The sequence below is a fragment of the Solea senegalensis genome, linkage group LG1 (assembly GCF_019176455.1).
Source record: "Solea senegalensis isolate Sse05_10M linkage group LG1, IFAPA_SoseM_1, whole genome shotgun sequence".
Taxonomy (NCBI): domain Eukaryota; kingdom Metazoa; phylum Chordata; class Actinopteri; order Pleuronectiformes; family Soleidae; genus Solea; species Solea senegalensis.
The window spans coordinates 17,121,596-17,147,576 of NC_058021.1; the positions used below are offsets into that span (position 1 = coordinate 17,121,596).

The 25,981-nt window shown below is 42.0% G+C and overlaps 1 protein-coding gene across 1 annotated transcript; it reads right to left on the reverse strand.

Moving 5' to 3' along the window:
* Positions 1–1,513: 1,513 nt before the first annotated feature.
* emilin2a (elastin microfibril interfacer 2a) lies at positions 1,514–24,948 on the reverse strand. Its single transcript, XM_044023490.1, has 9 exons — positions 24,640–24,948; positions 22,613–22,738; positions 19,560–19,750; positions 17,469–19,442; positions 8,494–8,847; positions 4,385–4,438; positions 3,896–3,955; positions 3,617–3,757; positions 1,514–2,622 (listed from the first exon to the last, which is right to left on the reverse strand). Exons 1-9 carry the CDS (start codon positions 24,789–24,791, stop codon positions 2,288–2,290), a joined length of 3,387 nt encoding a protein of 1,128 aa, XP_043879425.1. The 5' UTR covers positions 24,792–24,948; the 3' UTR covers positions 1,514–2,287.
* Between the last annotated feature and the right edge of the window lie 1,033 nt (positions 24,949–25,981).

Below are 25,981 nucleotides of genomic sequence, written 5' to 3' on the forward strand. Positions count from 1 at the left end.
AAGCGTGCGCAGACCTAGTCGCTGAGTGCTGCTGCTGTTGTAAGCGAAGGGTTGACGATATCCCGCACCCTTCTGCTTATGTTCCCCTCAGTGAGTTCCCGAGATTTATCCGCCGCACTTTGTCTTCGCCGCGCCTTGAGACGCGCACCTCTCACCCACGTCCGCCTCTCGGGAAAGGGTCTTTATGGACTGTTGACCAGCCAGAGTATGCAATTAACGCAGGATGGAGAGTTCTAGTTTTACCTCTTTTGTTGTGTGAGTGATCTCTTTAACACCACAGACAAATCAGCTATTAAAAAATAAGACAAATGTGTCTATAAGTTTGTGCGTAGCTGTTGGGAGGGCGGAGAGTATTTGTTGGTTTGCAGGGCAAAGTGATGTTGGAAATGAGAAGAAATAAAAGTTTATTTATGGAGCCGAATAGACATGAAAGTAGAATCCCAGCCACCCTGTGTGTGTGTGTGTGTGTGTGTGTGTGTGTGTGTGTTAGAGAGAGAGACAGAGAAGACAGATACTGTGCCTCTGGTGACCAGAGTAGGAGCCTTTGAGTTATGAGTAAACAGGAAATACTTGATTGTGTAACAGGAAGCCTTTCGCTTCTCTGTCATTGTGTATGCATGTATGTTTTAGACCGATAGACTGACGTGGATCATACCTCCACCACAGGTGTGATGTGAAAATGATGACGTGTGCTTGACATGATTTGAAGGAGACATGAAGGAAGGAAAAAGCACAACCGGTGAGAGCTTGATCCACATCATCCTCCTCTAGATAATTAGTTCTAATTTGGCTGAAGTGTTCTTCTGCGATCTGCGTTCTGTGTCACCCCTTTTTTTTGTTTTGTGATAATTGAGATGCTAGTTTTGCTTTTGATGCGTTTGCTTGTTCTCTATGAAGTTGAGTGACGTCAGATTTAAGTGTGTCTTCTGATTAACAAAATGAATTCCATTCTTTCTATGAAAGCAAAGCATCTTGTGTGGAAGAGTCACACTTTCGTCGCCCTCCATGATCCCGAGGCGTGTGGTAAACGATATTTGTTCTCACTGCTCAATCGTTGCAGAAAATGATCCGGTATATATTTACTGATTTATCACGTTTCCTCTGTCTGTCGATGCCTTTTTTTGTTTCATTATTTCTTTTTATGATCTTTTGTGGGACCGTTTGCTTCGTTCCGTTTGAGAGGTGACGCCTGTTCTTTTAAACGTGTCTGACCAACGAAGATACCTTAAGTGTACGCTGTGTTTGATTTGTATAGAAAATGTGATTCGAAAAATATGTTTGGAGGAAGAAAAAAAAAAAGGAAAATCCATTGTAAGAAGAAAAAACAGGCCTGCTAAAGCTAACAGAGTGTGGCTTGTGGTCGTATTTGTATTAAATAAAGTTTCTAACTGAAGGCACTTGTGTGCTGCACTTTTTTTGTGTGTCTCCAGTCAGAGTGAAGAGCTCACCCATCACAGATCCCTCAGGTTGTTCCAGATTTTGAGACAAATTATTGAGTAACACAAAAGTGGAATATGACACTATTGTTTGTTTATTTTCTCCAACTTTTGTTAAAAAGAAATGTCAGCAAAGTGGCTGAATTTGATGCTGCGGAACTTTAGGTAATGACCTGAATTTTTTTATCCTAACTTTAGTAGGGCTGCAACTAACGATTATTTTCATCGAGTAATCTGTCGGATTATTTCCTCAATGAATCGAGTACAGAAAATATTAAATAACGATGTTCTCCAAAGTCCAAACGATTCAGTTTTGTGATGATTTCTTTGTCATATGGAGCAAAGAAACCTTCAGTCAAACACTCGAATCCGTTATCAAAATGGTTGACGATTCATTTAATAATCGATGAATTCAATAATCGTTACAGCCCCCATAGGTTACTGCTCACTGTACTCCACTAATGCTGTCACCACAAGTTTTTATATAATAAAAAATTCATTTTATGAATTTTAATGTTAATTTATAAACACTTTTACACAAGACATTCACAATAGATTTAAAAAAAAAAAGTCAACTTGATAATCAAATATATTAGGAACAAATCCTACCTCTTATATTCAGGTATCTTTAGGAAAAGTGGTGTACAAAAGGCAATGTAATGACTTTTTTCTTCTTTTTTTTAACTGAATTCATAACTTGGGAATCTTCACACCGTGGCACTGCGTTTTTGTAAATAACTGCATCACAGCAAGTCAGTCGGAAAACTACGGCTTTTCTTCAGCCTCTCGTCCAGTCCAAATGTCTGGGAAATAAAACCAGTCCTTGCTCTCAGAGTCAACGTGAGCTCCAGCTATCTCTTGGCCTGCTGTGAATACAGGTAGAGGGCGCTGTAGGTGGAGAGGATCTCCCTGGCCTCAGTGGTGGCCAGCTGGCCTCTGGTCCTGACCAGACTCACGCGGTCACCTTTCCTCAGGGGCAGCACCAGACTGAAGGACACTGAGCCGCCGCAGCTGCAGGTGCCGCTCGCTGAGCCCCGGTGTTCACCGGCAACCGTCCCCGACGAGCTCTGCAGCTTCTGCACACTGCGGTTGGACACAGACAGGACGGCTTCTATGTGGTCACCGTGTTTTGCCGTGAGGAGACCTGAAACCAGGTACCGGCCGTCAAGCGGTACAGTAAAGATCCCTGTGGGAGGAAGGAATAGATGATGACACTGCTGCTTGAACATGTGTTTCTTCTGCGTTCTATATTCTTCAAAACATGTCAGAGAATCACATCCTAAAGACAGAATGTTGAAATGTAGGCTCAGCCACAGTTGTACTGTAGATGGAGCCTGAATCATAAGTGCTGTGATATCATTCCCACACGTGTGACACATTTTTCATTGATTGATAGAAACTCTGTTAATCCCATAAATAAATGTGAGTTTCCAGCAGCTCACCACCACCCTAGTCGTACAGACATGGAAGTATCTATTTTATAGACATATATATCTGTAAAATGGGTAAAAATGCAAATAAAAACAACACCAAATGGTAAAAGAACTGCTGATGATTCTAAAGTGAAGGATAAAAGCATTTCAGAATATTGATGCTATCAGATGAGTTATTTCAAACCAACAATTTGGTAAATAAAACGTGTATTCATTATACATTAAAGCTCCAATGTGTAACATTTAGGAATATTGGATAGACTGCCCATGAACAGGTTTGCTTAAGTGTGTAATATCTGTAAGGCTGCAACTAACAACTCATTTCATCATCATTAATTGGGAAAATCGTTTGGTCCATAAAATGTCATAACATGTTGATCAGAAATTCAAATGGTTTTTCTTGTCCACAAACCAAACATTTTCAGTTTTAATGATTTCTTTGTTATATGGAGCAAAGAAACCAGGAAATATTCACATTTAAGAAGTTGAATTCTTTATTTTATACCTCTATAGAATGTGTACTTAGCATACTATTCAAACTTTGTGGAGTGTGAAGGCCTATGCGTGCACGGTAAATGCAGTCTGCAGTCTCACCGTTAGATGTCACATTTTTACGTCTTTACTTACACTTAAAGACGTAAAAATGCCGTCTCTTGGTTGTAATTTTAATGACAGACCACACTCGGTTAAGTCTGTATGTACATCGTCATCGTGACTTTTAAACATGATATGAAACGTTTGTGTGACCTGTGTGGGGATCGTAGTGGCTTCCATCGTTGACGAGAACCCTGTTGAAGCGAATGACTCCAAAATCTCCAGAGAAGGGCTGCTGTGTGAGGCCAGCGGAGAAGGAGAACGGATCTGCGAAGGCACTGTTGTCCACTGACACTGGAGAGAGAAAAAAAAAAACCCAATGTAAGTCAGTGTCCCACTTTAATATTCTTCTTAATATTCTTCACAATGATACTTCTGTTGATCTTTCCATGCAGTTCCAGGTGTATGAGACACAAAGAGATGAGGTCTTACCTGCTGCTTCAACAGGAGCTTGATGCAAAGGATTCCACGGCACCTTTGCTGCTATAGGAACTACAAGGCACAAATAAGGAACGCGTTAAATCCCCACTGACAAGGCTGTGAGCTGAAGAGACGACACCTCAGGTATTTATAGCGGCTTCATTGATTGAGCCTCTCGTTATGTGTAAATTAATATTCTTGTTATGTGTAAATTTAACCACAGACATTATCCATTTCAAAAGTACAATGTCTTTCATGGCTAAATGAGATGTTTTCTTTGCTGCCCAGGGAAAAAAACTTTCTGCCTTGTGCCCACACTTCCACTGTCCACCCACATCTCCTCTCCCAAACACATCCAGTTCTCCCTCGCTCAAACTCTAAAGCTACAAATCATTCACAGCTTTTGCATTTTTTGTTCTAGTTTGTTTTACATTGCTGTGGCGGAATGCCTGAGTCTTCAGATGCAATGCGATGTAAGTCGGTAATGAACTGCTACAATACCTCTGCGGCTGCTTGATTGGGGCTTGAAAGACACCGGCTGCAGAGGAGGGTAGCCTGCGAACGAGACAGATGAGAAACACATCATGTCGTAATTGTGTGAAGAGACAGGTTTGCCAGAGGGAGCTGTTTGGTTTTCCATCTGAACATAACGGTACAATACACTGAGGGTATTTCCCCAAAGACACATTATGTTCTACACCATCATTTCAGTTTTATGTAAGTGTAACTAAAACCCCTAAACCACTTTCTCAGGTGTAAACCAGTGAATATATGATTATCTGGTAATGTTGTTCACTGATCCAGGTGCACATATTCACACTTTACTATTGAAATCTTACATGCTGTGATAAATATCGATGCATGCATGCTAACGGCACGAAATTTGCTAACGGGGCGAAATGTGCTAACAACGCGAACGCTAACAACTTGAAATCGAAATAGTGTTGAGATTCTCCAGATTTCTGTGTGGGCACCTGGAGCTCTACGACACAAGTCGCTATAGGTACGAGGACAAAAACAGAAAGGAGAGAGCGTGACCAATGGTCAGCAAAGAAGTCAGCGCCGGCGGTTGAAGCCGATGACGCCGGCTGTCGATGTTGCACAAAAATCCTGCGCCGAGCCATTTGGTATTAACACAGCATTTTTCTGCACTTGCATCACTTGTACACTCTTTCATCACCCTCTTCTCTAATCAAAAACACAATACTCATTGTCCCAGGCCCCTCCCCCTTTTATAAACTCTCAGCCCACTTCTTGTCCCTTTTTTTTATTATTATTATTTTGTTATTAAATCAGACATTAGGCACAGTTAGCTTCAGAAGAGTGGGCTTATTTATGCTCTAAATACCTTCTTAAATGAGGTTTATTTGGATTTTTACAGTTCATTCATATAAAAACTACAAACTCAAGAAACAAAGATGATGCAGACATCGTCACTAATGTTTAAAAGGGTTAATGGAAGCAAATGTATTAATGACTCTACACCAGTGTTTTCTAAAATGTGGGCTGCGGCCCACTGGTGGGCCTTAGTGGTATCGCAAGTGGACCTCAAACAAAAATAATTCAATTTGCCGAGTCCATAAAAACATTTAGCAAATTCATTAAACTGGTGAGGAAAAATCTTAATAAATATGATGTCTCTTTGATATGTAAACAACGATATAGGGCTTCTTCATAATGGTACTCACAATAATTCTGGTCAATGTTGAGATTAGGGCTGCAACTAACAATTAGTTTGGTACTCCCATTAATCTGTGGATTATTTTCTGCATTAATCGATTTGTTGTTTGTAATGTTTTATGGAGCAAAGAAACCAGAAAGAATTTGCATTTAAAAAGCTGAAAAACCAGGAAAAAACCCAACAACACTGAAACCAATTATCAAAATAGTTGCTGATTAATTTAGTATTTGATTAATTGTTGCAGACCTAAAATACAGTAGATTGTTTACTTCACTGCTGTGCTGTGTTCTTGCTGATGTTGGAATCTGGGCGTTAGCTTTGAAAGTTACATTTTTAGGGGCCTTAAGTTTGGGAGAGTCTGCTGTGCACCAAGACCTGATGTGTTTTGTTTTTTTTATGAATGAATGAGTAACATACAATCCTCCAACATCAATGAACATAAACAGCACAATAAGGTCTCTGATACCCTGCAGCCAAAACATGCGAAAACTACAGCAAAGCCTATTTTCTTGTTTGTTGTTTTCTACAATCATCCAACAATATATGTGGTGTAGATAATTAAAGCCAGAACGGAATCAATCTGGGACTATCTGTAGCCTCATTCATCCAGTCTGAGTTGGAGCCTGTTTAAAGGCATTTTTCTCTGCAGAATTCTTGTGTTGATTACAACAAACAAAGGGAATGAATCCCTCGCTATGGTTTCCATGTGTGAAAATGGCTGAAAAGAACAAAACAAACACAGGCTTTGCTCCAAATGTTGTTGTTCCTGAGTCGTTCAGATGACACCATGATTATCTGAAATGACTTTATGAACACATGTGGCAGCACTGTCACAGCGGCACCAGTTCAGTGCCAGACGCACTGTCATGTCAGAGTCATAAATTGCGCCTGTTGTAACTGCAGCGACGATGGATTCATTCATACACACTGCAGTTAGACTGTGTTTTTATTCAGCACATATTATTCCTTGATAGGACGGTTCCTGTTTGGAATTCTCAGCTAATAACTAACACTAGCAACAGAGCTTACATTTTTTATGATTGTTAGTGTTTTTATATTGTTTTATTGGCAGTCATTACATTTCTAGGTAAGAGGCAAAAACATTACTGAGATTATTTAGAGGATTAGATTATTTAAACATATTTATTGTCTGAAAAAGAATATGGCTTTGAGAAATGATGTTTTAAATATGAAGTATGTATGACTATTAGCATAACATGCATTAGTGTTACAATGGGGAAACTGCAGAATGACTTTGTGTTTTCAGTCACTCACTTTTACAGTTAGTGATCTTAAACAAATCACAAACTGTGTGCAGTGCGGGATAAAGTCACTGTGGAGCACTGTGACAGCCTAGCATCTCATTTGGCTGCGGTTTTGAACGTAACACACGTTTGTTTAACCCTCTAATGACCACTGACATAATGAGGCTGCCCGGATTTATGTTGATTTTATGGCTGTAGCATTGTCAGAAAATGTTCAACATTCAACAATAAAGTTCACTTTTGCATAATCTCTCTTAATAATCTGGTTATTCAACCGTTTAGGAATAAACTGACGTCACAAATGTGTGGCGCGTTGCTGAATCTTGTCTGTTATCGGACGGCCGTTCCGTAATGACAAGTATATTGGCGCAAAGCTCTATTTCTCTGCTTTCCGGTATCCATCCATCCGTCTTCTACCGCTGGCGATGACAGATTGTCACAGATTATTTAGAAACTATATTATCGTTTTAAATAAAGAGTATAAAATATTTGATTAAAGCGCGATGGACAGATACATTCTGTTCTATGTGAAGTATTGTACTGTACTCGCAGACAATGGTTGGCCATCATAGACGATATTCAAGCAGTGTTGTAATGTAATGAAGTTATTGTACTTAAGTAGAGAATCAGTACTTTATTTATATTTCTTACAACTTTTACTCCAATACATTTCCCCAGAACTATCTTTGTTACTACCAGATAAAATCAGTAGAGTTGGGAAATGGTCTGTATTTATACAGCGCTTTTTTAATCTTGATTTACACTACAGTTTTACCATTCACCCATTCATACAGCAAGTCTTCTGTCAGACTCATTCACACACTGCTGGCTGGCACAGCCGTCAGGAGCAATGCAGGGTTAAGTTTTTGACCAAGGACACATATAAACTGGCAGAGCCGGGAAAAGAACTTGTGCCTTTTCAGTTGAGAGACAACTCGCTCGACCACTGAGCTACCATCACTCAGTTCTAACTGCTCCCTTTTTAAATACTTTTACCTCTTAAGCTGAAGTCTATTTTCTATCAGAAAATATAGAAATCCTTCAATACTTAAGTACAGTAAATGTCATCATCATTTTCTGGTAAAATACTTTTTAGATACTTTATAGAATCTTAAATACAGGATACGGATAAATGTAACGTAGGTCTAATAACTAATAACATTATCTAGGTAGAAGTTGGACTCGTTAACTCCTGCAGGATCTGTTCATCTTCTGTCATGTTTTTGTATATATTCTTATTTATTTCTGTATTGTTATGTATATGTTCATCTTTTAAATATCCCAAGTTGCAGAACAGTCATTTGGAAATGTTAAGGTGAACAAATTGAAGTATGTCTATGAGAAGTGAACGTACTAAGTTACTCAAAAAAAAAAAAAAGAAGAATTACAGTTCTGGAACCATCTGTAAGACCCATCTGACAATCAAAACAGACGTCCTTCTAACTGCTGTTGGTATTTTCACTGTAATTTGCAGGCTACACTTTTAAGCTTTGCCAATTTCAGTTTTGTGCCATAAATCCTCAGGGTTTGGTTCTCACAAAGACGGATGATAACGGAAGATGAATGTTACCTATTAGAAAAAACCATCCACAGTAGAGTGTGTTCAGCTGCAGCGGGAATGTGGAGTGGAACAGTTGAAGGTCACTATAAACATTGGGGCTCACCTGGCGCTCCAGCGAATCCTGTGAACGGCGCGCTGGGCGAGTGCTCGGATCCTCTGCGCACAGTCACCCTGCGCACGTAACCTGGAGGTCCCGCCTCGCCAGTCTCCACCACCGGCCTCATGGGAACCAGCGGCAGAGTGGGTTGACCTGGCTGTTGCGGGCTGGACGGCTGCATCGGTGAGCCAATCTTGATTGTGTGCGTGCTGGGCTGCACTGGCTTGCTGGGATTGTACGGCTGCCTGGGGCTGGATGGCGGCGGTGGGATGATTATAGGGATCTGGATTTGTTTTATTCTGGTTCTGGTCTGAGTTGTGTCTGGCAAAGAGGCCGGCCTGTCTGGCCTTAAGGTCATTCCTAGAAAAGTCAAACAGAAAAGAAAGAGAGTGGCAAGATAGTGTATCATTAACTCTGGAACCACATAAACGGGGTTTAAACATCAGTCAAATCAAACTTTCTTTCACCTCGTACCATTTCACCAGTTGGAGGTTGTTGAAAATGCCTCATCTCTAAAAGCACAAATAGCTTTTGTTTACAAAATCCCACTTCCTCTCTCGCAGTCAACAATATCCCTTCCCTCTCCTGTGAAATCTGCTTAACGACTCGTATCCTGATGATATGACCCCGGCTTGCTCCGCTCCACCGCCGTTATTTCCCCTTCACAAAAGCAAAGCATGCAGGAGGTGTGAGTCGTCGGCAATGAGAACCATCTGAACGGAAACTGGCTGCCTGCCAGACCCCCTGAGGCCACAGACGTCCCCGGAGCCTTGGGTCAGCATACAGATGCTGGCACGGTGTCTGAGGGACAAATAAAAACCTGTTTGACAACCAGGTGTCATACAGATTTGTGTCACGCTGTATTTAAGATTCAGTGAAGGGATTTAATGGCTTAGTTGTTTGGTTTTTTTTTTTGGACACATATTTCAACCCTGTGGTTGAGAGTGGGCATCACTGGAGCCCGCCGTGTAACGGGATTACAGCAGTGCCACATTCAGCCAGAGACACTTCCATTAAGAACATTTCCACTCATTGCAAATGCTTTTACAGTCTGTTCTGGCTCTGAATGATCCGCTCTGTGGCAAAGTTCTCAAAGAATACAAACAACAACACATGTCGAGAAGCTGTTATAGAGAATATTAAAGCTGCACTTAGTAACTTTCAGGTGTTTTTGTTGTTGTTGATAAAGTTATTGTTCTGCTTCTGTTTGGTCTTTACAAACAGTAAAGATGTTTGCCAGAGCTCTGAGGGAGCGTTTGTGTGTATACAGTAGTAGAGCAGGAATAATTTACAACATCAAACAGACAAACATTTGTGTTTTCATTGCCTCTGTCTGTTTTGACAAGGAACAAATCACTTCCTGTGTGCAGCGCCAGAATGAGTGACACTCGATCTAAACACAGCAAAATAAATACTGCAAAAAAAAAAAAAAAAGTACTCTCCTCAGCTGAAACACCTGCTGATTTAGTGCAGGGCTGTAAACTGTGTTAACCCTGGACCCAGCTGCTGGATCATTTTGTGATTTCTTGCATGTCCTTTAATCGTGCTCAGTGTCAACACACCGATTCAGATTTCTGGAATCACAAAAAGGGACATCTGTACTTTATTGACTAATAGATAAAAGATGGGCTGCATGCTGTTATATGTATTTGGACAATGGTAACTTCTTCTGTTAGTGACTGCTCCAAATTAGGGGGTTGCCATGGCAGATGTTTGTTGTCTCTGCACACCCATGTAACTTCTCTTAAAGCAGCTGCGCTCGACATGAGGAAAATGACAAGGGCTTAAGAAGAAGTTACTCAACATTCTCCTCCCAACGTACTCAGCGCATGTCTTCTTAGAACGTGTCAATAGCTCCTCCACCTCCCTCGGCTGTGCTGTCACACTAACACGCTCATTCCTGATTCTGTACACCCAATGTCACTCCCAGCACAAACCTTAGTGCCTTTAGCTCATACTTTGACAATTCTGACAATGGCAACTACTGCGCTATGATAAAGTATGGTGTGGGTTGAATGATAATAAGGGTTACCCACACAAATCCAGTAATCCCTCATTTCTCCATTCACATCTGGATTCAAACTTTTGGAAGTTGACTCATTTGAACAGTTTGTCCTGTACCATACTAATATACCAGCCACTATAATCATCTGTTTATGACTTCAAGCTGGTGTTTACTTTTCACATGTGCTTTCCAAGCAGTGTAGCAATATGCCGAATACCAAGCAAACACTCCAAGTGTCAAATCCTCCTTCATGAGATAAGCATCAAATTGACCTGTTAAAGGAATACTTCACATGCCCACCAGTGACACTTGGTCCGAGCCTTGAAAATACAACGCTAACTCTGCACGTTTAAGACACACTGGTAGGGGGACGGGACCTCATTCCCAGAATGTAAACAGTGTCCGCCATCTTTGCTGACAGCTACGCTAACAGGACCAAGTGTCAAGATGTTTCTCAACTTAGGGGAAACTGAGGTTGGGAAGCACCATTTTTCAAAAATGCAACCCCTGTTCTAGTAATACAACGCTAAATGCAAGTATTCCTTTAAGATGAACTTGAATCACTGAACTGAACTGTTTTACATCAGTGTTGTATTTAGCTGAGAGTCACCGGGCGACTAGAACACCAGTTTGTTCACCCAGGAAAACGTGCTATTAGCCGGTCCATGATAGAGAGAAGCAGGACAGACCCATTGTGTTCGCCTGTACCATGTCACATGACAGGTCACGTCACATGACTCTCCCTTACAGATAAAAATCTAAATATAAATCATGAAAACTAGGATAATCTCAACTAGATATGAATAAATAAACCAAAGATATTGAACAAATGGAGCCATTTCTTTCAAACATAATACTGTAAAAACAATTATAAAGTGTGAAACCCAATGGGAAAAAGTAGCAAGTTGCAAAATGTAGTAGTAAAAATGTATTTTTTAAGGCACAAATGCTGCATTTCTCTTTGTCTGAAGAAGTGTGTGCGTGTTTTTTTTACTACTTCCTGTTTTGTTGATCCTTCCCAGTACCCAGTGATAATTGAAGCTGGATGTACGAGCCCGTGCACACTTTTTGTATCAAGCGCAAACATTCACACTTATTTTATAACCCCTTTTTTCCGAGATCTTGGTTTAAACTAAACTAAATTACCTAATTATCATAAGCTGTGTCCATAACCAAGGGCACTCACGGCAGCGTAATCGATTCAAAAACCAACTGAAATTAATGAAATTACATTAGAGTCTTCCTGTTACTCTGGATCATGGAAGCAATTAGACACTTTGTTCTTATTAAATAAAACATTAGCAACCAAAGTCTCCCGTCTTACTGCAAGTGATAGATCAAGCTACTCAGAAACCACATGTATAATCAAAAACAAATTAAAGCCAGCAATCATGCTCTACTTTGATAATCAGAAATCTCTTCTTCATTTCCTCCCAGTGCCTCCGTCAGGATGCCAGTTGCCTGAGTGCATATTTCCCATGAGCCCGTGTCTCACTACTATAGTCTCACTAAGGGGGTGACCACAGAGCTGAACACAAAAAACACACATACACAAGAGTGCTGGTGCAACCGATAGACTCACCAGAACCAGATGTTATTGCTCGCAAACAGATTGAGAGACTGCAGGGGAGGGGAGGGATGCTTGAGTCACTGGAGCTTCAACAAATTCGGGTGACACTGACAGTAAGTGAATTTTCAGTGTGCCAAAGCTTTAAGGAATATCACGGCAGACAAGCTGAACACGCCATGGAAAATGGTGTCACGGGGCGCCGACAGAGCAGGGTGTGTGTGTGGGTGGGGGGGTTTACACGCAACGATGCATCACCCCAGAGTCAGACGTATACTGTACGTTCTCCCCCTTTTTTTCCCCTCTTCTCTACATATGCACATGGACACAATTTCATCCTCCTCCTCCTCCACCCCATTTTCCTCCATGCAGTGATAATATTAATGAGGGGGGGTTTAAACTGTGCTCTACATGGCAGACCTCGGGAACTCCCATTGTGTAACTGGCTCCATTCTCCCCTGAAGACTTACAGATGGCTTTCACTCGGTCAGAGATGGAAACACCTCGGCTCGCAGCTTCACAGAGGTCTCTCGGGGTTTGCTGTTGCAGTCAAAGCGCCCCCACAAAATTCTAGGGGCTCACTCAATATTTGCAGCGGGTGTGTGTGTGTGTGTGCGCATGTGAGTGTGTGTGTATGTGTGGCAGTGTTGAATACAATTTTCCTTACTTTCCCACTTTGACTTCAAAAAGTCCTTTGATGTCTTGTTTTTCCTCGTATTCCCCCGTCACGGCAGACGATTAATCTTACTTCCTGTCTCACCAATACCAGTCAAGATGATCAACTGCAAGGCATTGATCCGTGAAATCAAAGCATCCATTTTATCCCTGCTTTAATAAAACTGCTTTTTGTGTGTGTGTGTGAGTGTGTGTGTGGTTTCTGGTGGTCTGCTCTGTCGATACTAACAGGACAGGGTGGAGGAGGAGGAGGAGAAAGACAAGTCCTCTGGCATTTTTGGAAGGACAATTTGGATGGAAAGAGATTGAACAGAAGGAGAGAGCAATGAGGGAGTAAAGAGACAGCAATTCAGAGATAAGGCAGAGAGAATGAGGAGGAGGAGGAGGGAATAAGTGATTTGAGCTGAACTGGGATCACCTCCAAGTAAAGGAGGAGGAGGGAAAAAAAACATTTTGAGAATCAAATGAGAAAATCCAGCAACAGAAAGCTGATTAGTCACTGTCTGAAAAGGGAGCAGCATTTTCAAGCCCCTCTTTCTACATTTCTACATTTCCTAAAACCATCACGCAGTCAAGACATTAAAAAAAACCTATTTTGTAACTTCAAATTAACAGAATGCATCAGTGTGGGACTACAACAGCGTCAGCGCTGCTTAATACCATCTCCTGCAAGGAACGACGACGGCTGAAGACAAATGCGTGCGCACACACACACGCACACGCATGTTGTGGCGTGGTTGTAGTGGAACTCCACTGGAGCAGCTGCTGAGGGCAAGGCAATGCCAGCATTCTGCAGCTGAAGTCCCACAATTCCATTCAGCGCCCACATTGAGTAAGGGCAAAGCTATTCGGTTAATCTTCCTGTAATATTATTACAGCACCTCATCTGTTTGCAGCCTCCTCAGGGTCTTCATATGACCGTGTGGAGAATATGAGCTCAGATGCGGAGAGGAAACATTTCAGTAGGCTCTCAACAACCACCACCACACCCACAGGACTGGGATTTTTTGTGGACGTTTATATCTGTATTTAGACTATTTTTCTCTCCCTCCAAAAAACTTGAGGAAAACATAAAATCCTCAACCACATAGCTCGACTTCCTTTCTCATGAGATTTAAGATGCATGTGGGCACAGTTTGGGAACTATGCATACTGGCTTTCCTGCCAAGGCTTGGATTGAAACCACGCTCATTATGGTAAAGAGGAAGCTATCGCCAGTCGCTGGCTAACTTAGCTTAGCATAAAGTAGTGCACCTTTAAAATTGAACAAAAAAAAAAAAAAACAGGTCTCATTTGACTGTGAGATGTGCGCCAAAGTATTCAGTTGCTACACAGCCAGCAGACACTCCAAGAAGTCACTGTCAATTTTTGTTTTTTACTGTCAAGTGTATTTTGTTACCATTGGACAGTGTAAATCTATCTTTTCCTAAATCCCTTTTTCTTAGTATTGTTAGGTTAGCCAGAGTTAGACACTCTCACTCATTGTCTTCCTCCACATGAGAGACCTCACAAGGGGGGCTGGAGCCTGTCCACACCCTGGACCGGTCAACACCTAACACTCACAGACGAGAAGCATTCACACTCACACCTAAATGAAAAGTGACTTTTAGATATGATTTTGGTTGTTTTTAGCATTCTATTACTGTTATTTGAAAAGTAAAATAAACCGTTTGAATGCGTATGTATTTGCATGGTAATTATCTAATCAACCACAGCTGAGAGGTACTGGAAACATGTGTAAATAGGCCTTGAATTTGGCCTTGGAAAAGGTGTATGAACCCTGTATTTCCTTGCAAGTTACAGACATTTAAAAACAGAAATGTCTGGCCTTCATCCAGAGGTAATGAATTCACATCTTATACCTTAAAAGACGAGGAGCAAAACTGACACAGAACGTTTAAGTACATGTAATGACTGCCTATGCCTACACAATATTTTTGTGTTTTCACAATGGTTACCATGTCAGATTATGGGGTACAGATTCTTGCCATGTCTTGTTCTGGGGGCTGGCAACACTACAGTGATGACCCTGACCTGATCGCAAGTTCATAGGTCATAGGTCATCATGGAAGCGGGGGACAGAAGTTGTCAATCGTGGCTACGGAAGTGTTGCGGGTGATGCTCATGGATATTGCAGCGGTGTTTGTATGTTACGCTGAGTCAGAGCACTCTGTTATCCTATTGGCTAATGTCTACGAGCATGTCGTAGGAGAGGAAAATAGAAAGAATTCAAACATGTGTTAGACTCTAACTCTGTTACAGGACACATCCGTTCATTGTTCATGACTTTCATAATCGGGTCTGGTGCTGGGAATGAGTCGGTCACAACCGGATCGCTTGAAAATCGGCCTGAATCCGAGTAGTCTGATCCCAACATTACACCCAGCGCGTAGCAGCACGCTGCACAGCACGATTGTTGTTTTTAACTGACACAGTTGTCATTTTTCACACCCAGCACCCACGTTGTATAGGTGGATTTTACCATGTGCCTCCACTCTGCTTGTTAAACACACAGAGTCCTCCTCCTCCTGCTCTTCCTCATCAGTAAAATGCAGGTTGAATTTGAATGTCGGCACATTTCCGTATTCTGTGCCGTCTAATAGATGGTGGCAAAGCACTATACAGCCTTTAATAAATAGGGCCCAATGTGTTAAGTACGCTGAACACAGCAGACAAGACATTTTTTCCTGCTTGGTTTGTCAACAAGACGTCAAGCTTTGTATGAGAAGAGACTGAGGGCGTTGAAGAAACACTGGTCGCAAGGGAGTGGGTGGACCCAGTCAAGCTCCACCCAGACAGTACCATAACATTTTACTCTGGTACGCCAAAGGGAAGGGTTTAAATTAAAAATGGTTATTTTGGTACTATTCCTAACGGAAACACAAAAAATACAGACCGTACCACACCAAACTGAACTGTTCCACTCGGTGGAAACACAGCTATCGTGAACTTCAGCCCACCTGTTTCCAATCTTATGCTTACTTCACCAACAGCTGGTAATCACTTCATACTTGTTGTGCATTTACCAACATGTCACTCCATTTTTTTTAATCACTATAGAAAATTAACAGATATTACGCTGTATAAACAATAACAATCATGTGAGCTCCTTGGCAAACACGCTTCACAATCATGCTGCAGCACGCACAGTCCTTTGTGATTTACTGCTGGGCTGAAAGTGCAGTGTGGTGTTCCATGTACGGTAATGAAACTGAATATCACAGTTTGGAAATAACAGGCCATATTTGGCTAATGGGGAAATGGATATAGAAAACAAACTCTGTCTCTACGCCATAACCCTTAATCTGCCCACCTTCCATCTCCCCTCAGCTCCCTATCACACTATTGTTTTGGATGGTGGTTTAAGAAAGGGAGGCACCGGTGATGGGGCCCCAGCCATGACATCACAGCTGAGGGTAGTCAAGGCATCTGGTCTTGGGTGTGGAGGTCTGCTTCTCCCCTCTCCATCAAGACTGGCTCCAGCAGTGAGTCAGGGCCCGTAATGAGGACCAGACTCCACACATCAGGCTGAGGTCACCCTACGGGAATCTCTGGAGGTTGGTATGTGTACGTGTTTAGGAGAAAGAGACGAGGGTGGGAGGTGCATTGTGTATGAGACTGCGTGTTTGTGTGTGCGCTGGGAGACTGGGTATTGAGGTTGCACTTATGTGGTTTTAGTAAAAAAAAAAAAAAAAGCTAGATCATGGTGCAAGAAAGAAGACCTCACACAAGTGTTCATAAAGGGAGTGGGTAAGACAATAGTTTGCAGGGTGTTCTGACATTTACATAAGGGAGCAATGAGACATGAAACAGAGCAAGTAAATTATGAGGAGCAGTTCGAGGAGGGGGCCAGACTGGAATATAAACTGAGCTTGGCATGTAAAAAATTCAACATTTAGTCCCATTATTCACATTAAAAAAAAACGGGGGAATTCTTAGGACAACATGAATCTCACATGTCACAGGAAATTTCCAATGTGGGCCTCTGCGTCCTGCAGCAGGGATAGATTGAATGACACACTCAAGGCAAGCAAAGCAGGCCCTGTGAACTTGTGTCCTCCCACTCAGGGAAATACCCTGTGGCCATTCATTGGACCCGGTCTTTCCTTCCAAACCTCCATGTAAACCACGCAAGCAGAATGCATTATAAGGGATTATCTTCGGCAAGAGTTTGTGTTTACACAGATGTTAATCAGACATGATGAATTGAAAGTGATGATGGACGCTGAATAGGGATTGTGTATTTAGTTAGCTTATCTTCATCTCATTTCTTCTGAGTGCATTTCACTGCTGCAGTGTGGTGTTGTGGGAATCCACTGAAGACGATATACCTGATGGACTTTGTGCCATACAGTAGTTTGTATCAAATTACAATCTTGACTTAGTATAACTTCAAACCCATAATGAAGCTAAAAGTGCTAGCTGATGTGTGCAGTCTGCTATAACTGTTCCATTCTACTACTTCTAATACAACGTACCGAACATCCAACGCACCCTTTCAGAAAAGAGTTAAAGTTAAGTATCGTAACACTACACTAGCAAACTCAGCATCAAATCAAGATTTCTCTGGAAATAACTTTATCATTGTCATTCCCCTTTCAATTTCTATCATGACAAAGGTATTTATTATGGATCCAAAGGTCATTCTGCTGTGTGTCAAATGCGTACAATCTCACGTTATCTCACTAAGAGACCAAGAGGTCTACTCATGATTCACCAAACCATTTAACTCACCTGGCTCTTTGGCAGTGACGTCTTTCAAAACATGTTTGGCAACCTCAGACAGCTGCGCCTGGAACTTCTGCAGGGAATTCCGCAGTGCGACTATGTCTGCGCCATGATTTCCACAGGTTACGTTCATCCTGGTGACGCAGTCCCGCAGACCGCCGACGTGTCTTTCGAGGCCATCTTTCAGCTCTTTGATGTTGGCAGAAACCCCGTCTAACCTTCCGCACACTTTTCCCAGTCTGGTCACTCGTCCATCCACAGCAGCGATGCCGTCAGTGTTCTGTGTACACTGGCCGAGTTCAGACGTCACCTGTTCACTGAGTGTCTGAAGCCTGTTCCTCAGCTCTTCTATTTGAGCCTTGGTGTCATCAGTATGACTACTGGGCCCTGCAATGACTGATGCCCAGTTTTCCTGTGCTGGACTACCAAGGTGACTCTGCTCTGCATGACAGCATGTAGAGTTTATTTTGGACATGTCCTGGTGGTATTTGCTCAAGGAGTCACTTAACCCTGTGACAGCACCGGACAGACCAAGCACATTGTCTTGTAAATTAAACAGTCCTTTCTGGAAGTCGTCCATTTTCTGAGAAACTCTTTCATTTCCGACTGAAGGGTTTTCAGCGTTTTTCTCCAGTTGCCTGATCTTGTCCATGTTGGTACTGACATTTGTGTGAAGAACATTCAAGTCGTTCCTAAAGTGAACCAGGTCCTTCAAAATGATCTCTAAGGCTTTTGGTGTAGGTGATAAAGAACTTCCTTCTCCGACAGTAATCCCTGAGCCTGAGCATCCGGCAGAGCACAACTCTCCAACAGCATTGATCTTATCATCCAAACCTTGAAGAAGGAACTTGTTGTTGTTGACCTCTGCCTGGACGACATCCATTGAGTCACCAAACATCCCCGGGAATGAATTGTTGCTCATTTCCACCAGCGTGTTTGTAAACTGATCCTCCATGTTGTTCAGACGCTCATCCACGAACTGTCGAAGTGTCGCCACTTCCTCAACAATCATACGGGTCAGCTTCTCTTCAATGTAGAAACAATGGGTCTCTGCGTTTTGCTCAGTGATATTCATACGCGCCTCCAGCTCCTCAAATTGGAAGCTGAAATCACTGTCGTCTCGAGACGAGGACAGGTGTGCCAGTTCATTGTCAATGCGCACATTCAGGATGCGGTGAGCCTCTGCAATGCGATCAATCTCACGCCACAGCTCTTTGTGGTCATCCTGATGCTCTTCTTGTTTGGCTGGATCCGTCTGTCTTTGAGTTCTTATCGGTCCATCTGCAGCCACCATATCCACACGTAGCGCTCGGATCTCCTTTCTCAGGTCAGTCTCTTTAGATTCCACCAGCTTGGTCAGGGTGACCGAAATCTGGTCATGGCTTTCGTCGCATTTCTTATGGTAGGTCTGGATCTTGTCATTGCATGAGCTTTGTAGCTTGGTCATCTGTCCTTCCACATTGTCATCTAGCTCCTTCTTCAGCTTCTCAAATTTCCCATCAATATAGGTCTGTACAACATCAAAATCCGCCAGGGCTGGGGTCTGAGCCTGAGACGCATCCATCAGGACACGTATCTGCCCCTCATGACTTGTCATGCTGCCTCTCACGTCTTCCAGTGATTCATCCATACTTTTCAGATCAATACTTATATCATCCAAACGGGCCACTATTTTTTCTATGGCCTTATCTCCGGCAAGCCCACTTCTGGTGGCCTGATGACCATCGAGCACTGCTGCGCTCTCCTCAGTGCCTGTGGTTATAGCGCTGTCTGGTGGGCGCATGTTGTTGACGAGTGTGACCAGCATCTTCTTAGTGTCTTCTTGCAGGTCTGTGCGGAGGTTGGCAGTCAACCCTGTCAGAGCAGACTGAAGTTCCAGGACTGTCTGTGAGAGGCGCTGAACTTCACCTTCAAGAAGACGGACCTTATCTGGCCCTCCATGCCTCGTCTCATGGTGCCCCGTCTCTCTGCGCTCTGGCCCTACAATCACAAATCATTTCATTCATTCAGTCATTTTTTTTTTTAAAAATACACACAAATGACTGTAACTTTGTGTTTTCAACTGTGACAAACACATGATAGATAATGGAGACTCACTCTGTGTGTGTCTGGTTGTATATCCGGGATTTGTAGGGAGGTACGGCTGTATTCCCTGCACTCTTTGTCGTTCTGTGGGTGGTTTCACATCTTTACAGTCCAGACCTTGGTAACCAGGACAGCATCTCCACTCTAACTCAGTGAACGTCTTGTAGCCAATCTTGTAGGTGGGTCGAAAGCGAGTTTTATATCTGTAAAATAAGGCAGGGTAATCAATAACTTTTGTTTTTCAAAGTCTTGGAAATTAAGGAACCTGAAATTCAAGTCCGTACTTTAACTGAAACCATTTGTCTTTTTAAGAAAACGTACTGTTCCAATAATAAGAATTGGGAATTTTTTGACTCCTGCAGTCATGTCACTGAAAGATCTGCTTTTTGGGGCATTTTTGAGCTTCTCTATTGTTCCAAGTGCATGAAAGCTTTCAGTTTCTGGCCAAGGCAAACAGCAAAGAAACAATAAATGACATCACATCCCTGAAGGCAGGGGTCATGCAGAACATCTGGAAAGTTGATGTCTGAAACAATAATTTATGCACATTTCCCAACTGTCGCCCTTTCTGTTACCAAGGTTCACAAATCAAAAAAGGAAAAAAACTAAAAACCTGTGGGATTATAACAGTTTCACGTCTGGCTGCAATCAACAATGTGCACCTAAATCTCATCTCGATGTGAGGTAATACTGTATGAGGCCAATACAGTATGTCATCACTGAAAAATGGAAACATCTGAAGTGCCTTTTTCTCACTGGCAGCGCTTCAGACTTTTACACAGAGATTTTGGAAATGTACTCCTTTGACCTGAGAACGATCCGTTTCCACGGATCTTCTCTAAAGCGCGGTCGCTCATGTCCATACGTTTGCGTTTGCATTAATCAACCACATATAAGTCAACTATCTTATACTGCAACACAGCATCTTCTTGTACAGAGTTAGCGACGACAGTTGTCACATGGAGAGACTTCCGCTAACAGAAATCAAGTATTACGGTACGTAATGTAATATTAGGGCCACACGTGGCTTTGCATGTTCTCCCTGTGTGTGTGTGGGGGGTTTTCTCAGGGCTCTCCGGTTTCCTCCCACATGTCCAAAAAACAACATAATTGAGCGTAGCTTTAAGTGTGTGAGTGAAGTAGTTGTTTGTCTCTATATGTTGGCAAACTGTCCGGGGTTTACGCCACCTTTTGCCCAATGTCAGCTGGGATTGACTCCAGCAATTGTGTGAACAATAAACAGGTAGGATTGTATGGATTATATTATAGTAGTATAGTTTAGATGCTTAGATAGGTTAAATTTAGAGGGAAGGAAGACAAAGCCTGTCCTGTTGGAAATACAGACATTACTGTATCATTTGGACTACGCTAAGACAAAAATAGTTTATAATGCACTTGTAGATATTTGGATTACACACTTCAAATGTATTTTGAGAACTCTGTTGCAGCAGCCTGTTGTTGAAATGCAGGGACAGTGATTGAGCACATGTGTGAGGTGCAGCTCCCACATACAATTTCGATTTCGATTCTTTCTGATGTGCTTTCCAGATTAAATGTCATCAGAGCCCCAGTGTGTTTTCACAACGCATATGAAAGCTACATCGCTGCACTGAGTTATGTTGTTATATTGAGGCGCCTTTAACTACTTATGAGTCAGCAGCTGTGAACCAGTGGGTGACGACACTGACAATGGTTCAAACTAAAAATGCACAAATATGCAGATACATTCAGAGGCACATCTGCTCTGGGTGGAAAACTTTGATTAATAATGAAAAAAAAACCAAAAACATAATTCTGAATGAATGAGACGTTTTAACAATTCATCTCTCACTGTGTCACGAGTGATTTTGAAGCGAGCACTCGTGTACGAGCAACATTTGGATTTGATTTTGTTCATTTGGCAGATACCTTTGCCTGAGGCAACAAATGAACAAGACGCATTCCCACAAATTAGGCAAACTTAAACTCTTACGGAGACTGCGTGGCTGGACTCCAGATTCCAGTGTGAAAATTGAGTTCAATTGAATTTCAACTATTGTGATTCCTGGTTTGGCCAAAAAATGTGTTTAACGTCTTTGGCACAACACGCATTTTTGTACTGTTGTTAGACATGCTATTGTTCAGAGCAGCTCTTTTATAGCTTTTTATTCTTGGGGCGACTGCAGTGATTCCCCATCAGTTAAGCCTCATTACTACTAGTCAAAAAACATGTGTTTTTTTTAATTCTGCAGTTGGAATGATACAATCAGCATTCAGGTCAAATGACTCTGCAACAGAGCAACGGGCGTTTATCAGTGCTGACTCTCAGTGGCACGACTGAATAACGACACACAGATGAAAACACTAATCTCTTTCGTTTTTATTGCGGCAGTCGAGGTGCTGACTCTGCACCCTGTCTGCCACAATATTTTGATGCCCACCGGCTCCAAATTTCACTCTGCCACCACTGAGTTTGTAAGAGGGACTGAAGCGAAAGATATAATGTCAAACATAACTCAACAGAGGGGGAAAAATGGAAAGGCAAACCATCGTTTTAAAGAGTAAATCATCTTTTTAGCAGGATTACTCAGGCTATATAAAAAACTTGTGCATGACAGCTGCCTATGTGTCCTTGGGCAAGACACATAACCTCACATTGCTCCTGGCACTTGTACCGGCAGCGTGTGAATGGGTATGAAAGATGTGTGATAGAAAATGCGCTGCACTGAGATGAATAGGCGAATGGTGGTACAAAAACTGTAGTATACAGTGACTGGTCCATCAACACTAGAAAATGCACCTTGTCATTTACTGCTAGTTACTTGGAGAGTCCTGCAATATTTCTCTCCGTATAAGAAAAGTTACGTATCATATTTGCTTTTGTGTTAAAGAGCTGTAAAGTCACCATGAAAACCTGTGCTGTTTTTGTTTTTGTGCAAACTGAGTTACAGCCGCTGTGTACATTTCCGCCTCCTGGTCTCCCCTCAGAGAAACATTTTGTATCAGAACTCCGGTCTGCCTCATACATTTCTTTTTTCTTTAAACATGCACCCTCAACTCTTTCCCTTTACTCCCCGGATGCTCACGTCACTTGTTGCTGGCAGTTGGGCTGGTATGTTGGGCAGGGGCCCACCACGGGCTCCTGGAAGCTCTCCACACTCCCCTGCACGGCACAGCTCACATTTTTGTGCACCACATAGGCGCACCAGTTCCTGAGGAGGAGAGGCAGAAATAATAACAAAGATACATGGACTATATATATATGAGGACTGTATGGAGATATTAAGCAAACACAAAAACAGATTGTAGGACTTTTTAGTAATGTGGCAATGGAAATATCAAATCATTAAATGTTTTTTCTCTGTATATACGTGCAACTCTTGGACATATACACATGTATTCATACTAAATGCTATATATATATGAAGGTCTGGTGTATGTAATAATTAAAAAGGATGTCATAAGTCTTCATTTGAGTAGTAAGTAGTAGCATCAAAACAACAAGGTTGAGATGGTTTGGTTACGTGCAGACGACAGAGAGTGATTATATTGGACAAAGGATGTTGAAGATGGAGGAGGAGGAGAAGAGGAAGACCGGGTTCATGGATGTTTTTAAAGGTGAACATGAGGACACAAGAGGTCACAAAGGAAATATCCTCATCCTTCCTCGTGCAATACGAGAATTCATATGCCAGATTCAAATATCGGTATCTTACTTAATAAATGAAGGCGCTCGTTAAGAGATGCTCCATCCACGTTCAATACATTGACTTTATGCACTTTGTTCTCTACGTTGTGAGTAAACAGAGAAATCCTGCACTTTTAACTTTTCATGGACGTTTTGTTTTCTTCACTTAGACGGATATCGTGATGTACCGCTATGTGACTGTCACAGAATTATTGTACTGCGATATTATTGGTATCGTGGACCATGCATAGCGTATCGTATCGTGAGGTATACCCTGTGATTCCCACCCCTAACGGAGCAAGATGATCCGCTGTGGCGCCCCCTAGAAGGAGAAGCTTCTGCTAAACGTGAAAAGAAACATACTGGCTATATTGTCCATTCAGGCTGCTGTAAAAATGTAAAAAGGCCCTTGCCTAATGGACTGCTCAACCAAATAACCTTTCTTTTTATATCATACACCTATACAAACATAACTTATGGGTAATATATGCAATCCCGGCCTATAAACTATCCTAAATGTTTCACTGCAGATCAGTAAGCTTTAACTGAATAACGTATTGCCTTCAAATTGTACAGTAATTGCCTTTCTAAATTCAATCGGCTTTAATCTTTATTGATCCTGAGCCTGCTTCCTTATTTTCTTATTCACAAATCCATCGTATGTTACAGACTTGGCAATGAAATAGACTCTGTTTCTGATTCCTACAAGGCACAACATCATCATGGTCAGTCGTGTGTGGAGAGAAAAAAACAAACATTTTAAAGAAATCTAATAAAGAAATACAATTTTTTTTAAAGAACAAAGTCATTAAACTGGTGTATTTGTTTGATTCAAGCTCAGAATACGAATACGCCACATTTGTGATTTTACTGTCCAGTGAGGTTAAAGAAACAACTGGTATGCACCAGTTACTCTGAGATGGTGGGAGGACCCCCAACTCAAATTCAGCAGGGCCCTAAAAAGGCTTGAACCGGCCCTGATCTTAGTGATCTTTTTTAGGGGGGGCATATTTAACTTTATCAGACAACAAATGCAGTAATTGTCTCTCGTCAGAATGAGAGACTGGAACAATCGCTGACATTCCAGTGCTTATCTGGACCTTATCACCTTTGACCACACTGGCAACTTCGAGCCAAATTTAGTCACAGGTTGATAAAGACACACGGTGGATGTTGTTACGCTGGATACTCATGACCATAAGAAGTAAACCTCTCCATGACCATTAGAGGCGAAATCTCCACCGATCTGAGGCCAGCCCGGTCAATGAGGAGCTTGGAAGCCATCGCGTTTTTGTTTTTGTTTTGGACACAAAAGCGCGCAGCACTTCACCGTGAAGTTAAATAAACGGAGAAACTGCTTTGTTTCCACAAAACGTTCCAGTTGTTCGGTCAAAAAAGTAACGGGCAAAAGTTGCAGTCGCTTACCTATTACTGTGTCTGTGGACCACTCCAGTGTGCGCAGACCCGTGGAACAAGTCATAGGTGGAGGGAGACCCGTGAGTGCAGTGGTTTAAAAGGTTTAAAAACAGTGTGAAAACTTTCCAGCGCCAGTCCATCTCACCCTGCCTCTTCTTCATGCTGCAAACAAACGCCCCACAATAAATAAACCTCACATAGAACAAAGACTCTGCTGCTGCTGTTATTATTATATGTTGTTGTTATTGTTATATTATAACGCGCGCCGCTCCCAAAGTCTCCCTGACCCGCTGACTAAACCAACTCCAATAACTCAAGTTTGTGGAAGTCCACATTCACTGCAGCTCACAGGGAGTGACGTTCCAGACCCACACCCTCCTCCCAAAACTCTCAGATGAAGAAAAAAAAAAGTTCCCCAAAAGTCTTTAAAGGTTTACAGCCCAGTGGCTGTTGTGGCTTGGAGTTAATGTTTTTCTTTTATTTAGAGCTAATAATGACTGTAACGATGTACTTGGTAGAACGTGATGAAGTCACTGAGAGCCATTAATTCACACCTCACTGATGAAACTAAGAGGATAATGACACCTCAAAGAGTGTTGATTACATTTATGACCAGGGATTTACAATCCGTCTGCCCTGTAGGTGTAGTATGAGGATTACACGGTCACATATGAACCCTTTTTTTTGGGAAATGAATAAATACAGATACATAATTCTGAATTTATCTTCAGAATCCTGACTTTATTCTCAGAAGTCTGACTTTAATATCAGAATTCTGACATTTTTCCCTCAGAATTCTGACATCTTTCCCTCTCAGAATCCTGTTTTTAATCTAAGATTCCGGACATTAATCTCAGAAGTCTGACTTTAAAATTTTAATCTCAGAAGTCTGACTTTAAAATTTTAATCTCAGAAGTCTGACTTTAAAATTTTAATCTCAGAAGTCTGACTTTAATCTCAGAATTCCAATAATCTGTGAATATTGTTTTTCTCAGAATGCCAATTTCAATCTTAACTATTTTCTCAGAATCATGATAACCTCAGAATTCTGACTTTTTCCCCCCCTCAGCATTCTGATCTAAATCTCCACCTTTTTCTTTTTTCTTTTTTTTTTAATTTGCCTCCAAAAACATTTTCCCATGTGGCCCTAATCCTCTCCCACAGAGGAGAGGTGTGAAGAGAGATATGATGTGACTCTCCATCCTTCACCAGTTTGACTCCCTCAGGAAGCCAAACAGCATTTGGCTTAGCATTATTTTAATGTGCACAGAGACGGAAAGCACTCGAGGTGGGAATTCACCGTCAGTGCTTTCATGCTGCGTGGAAGTGTGAGCACAGGGAGACTCTCTGC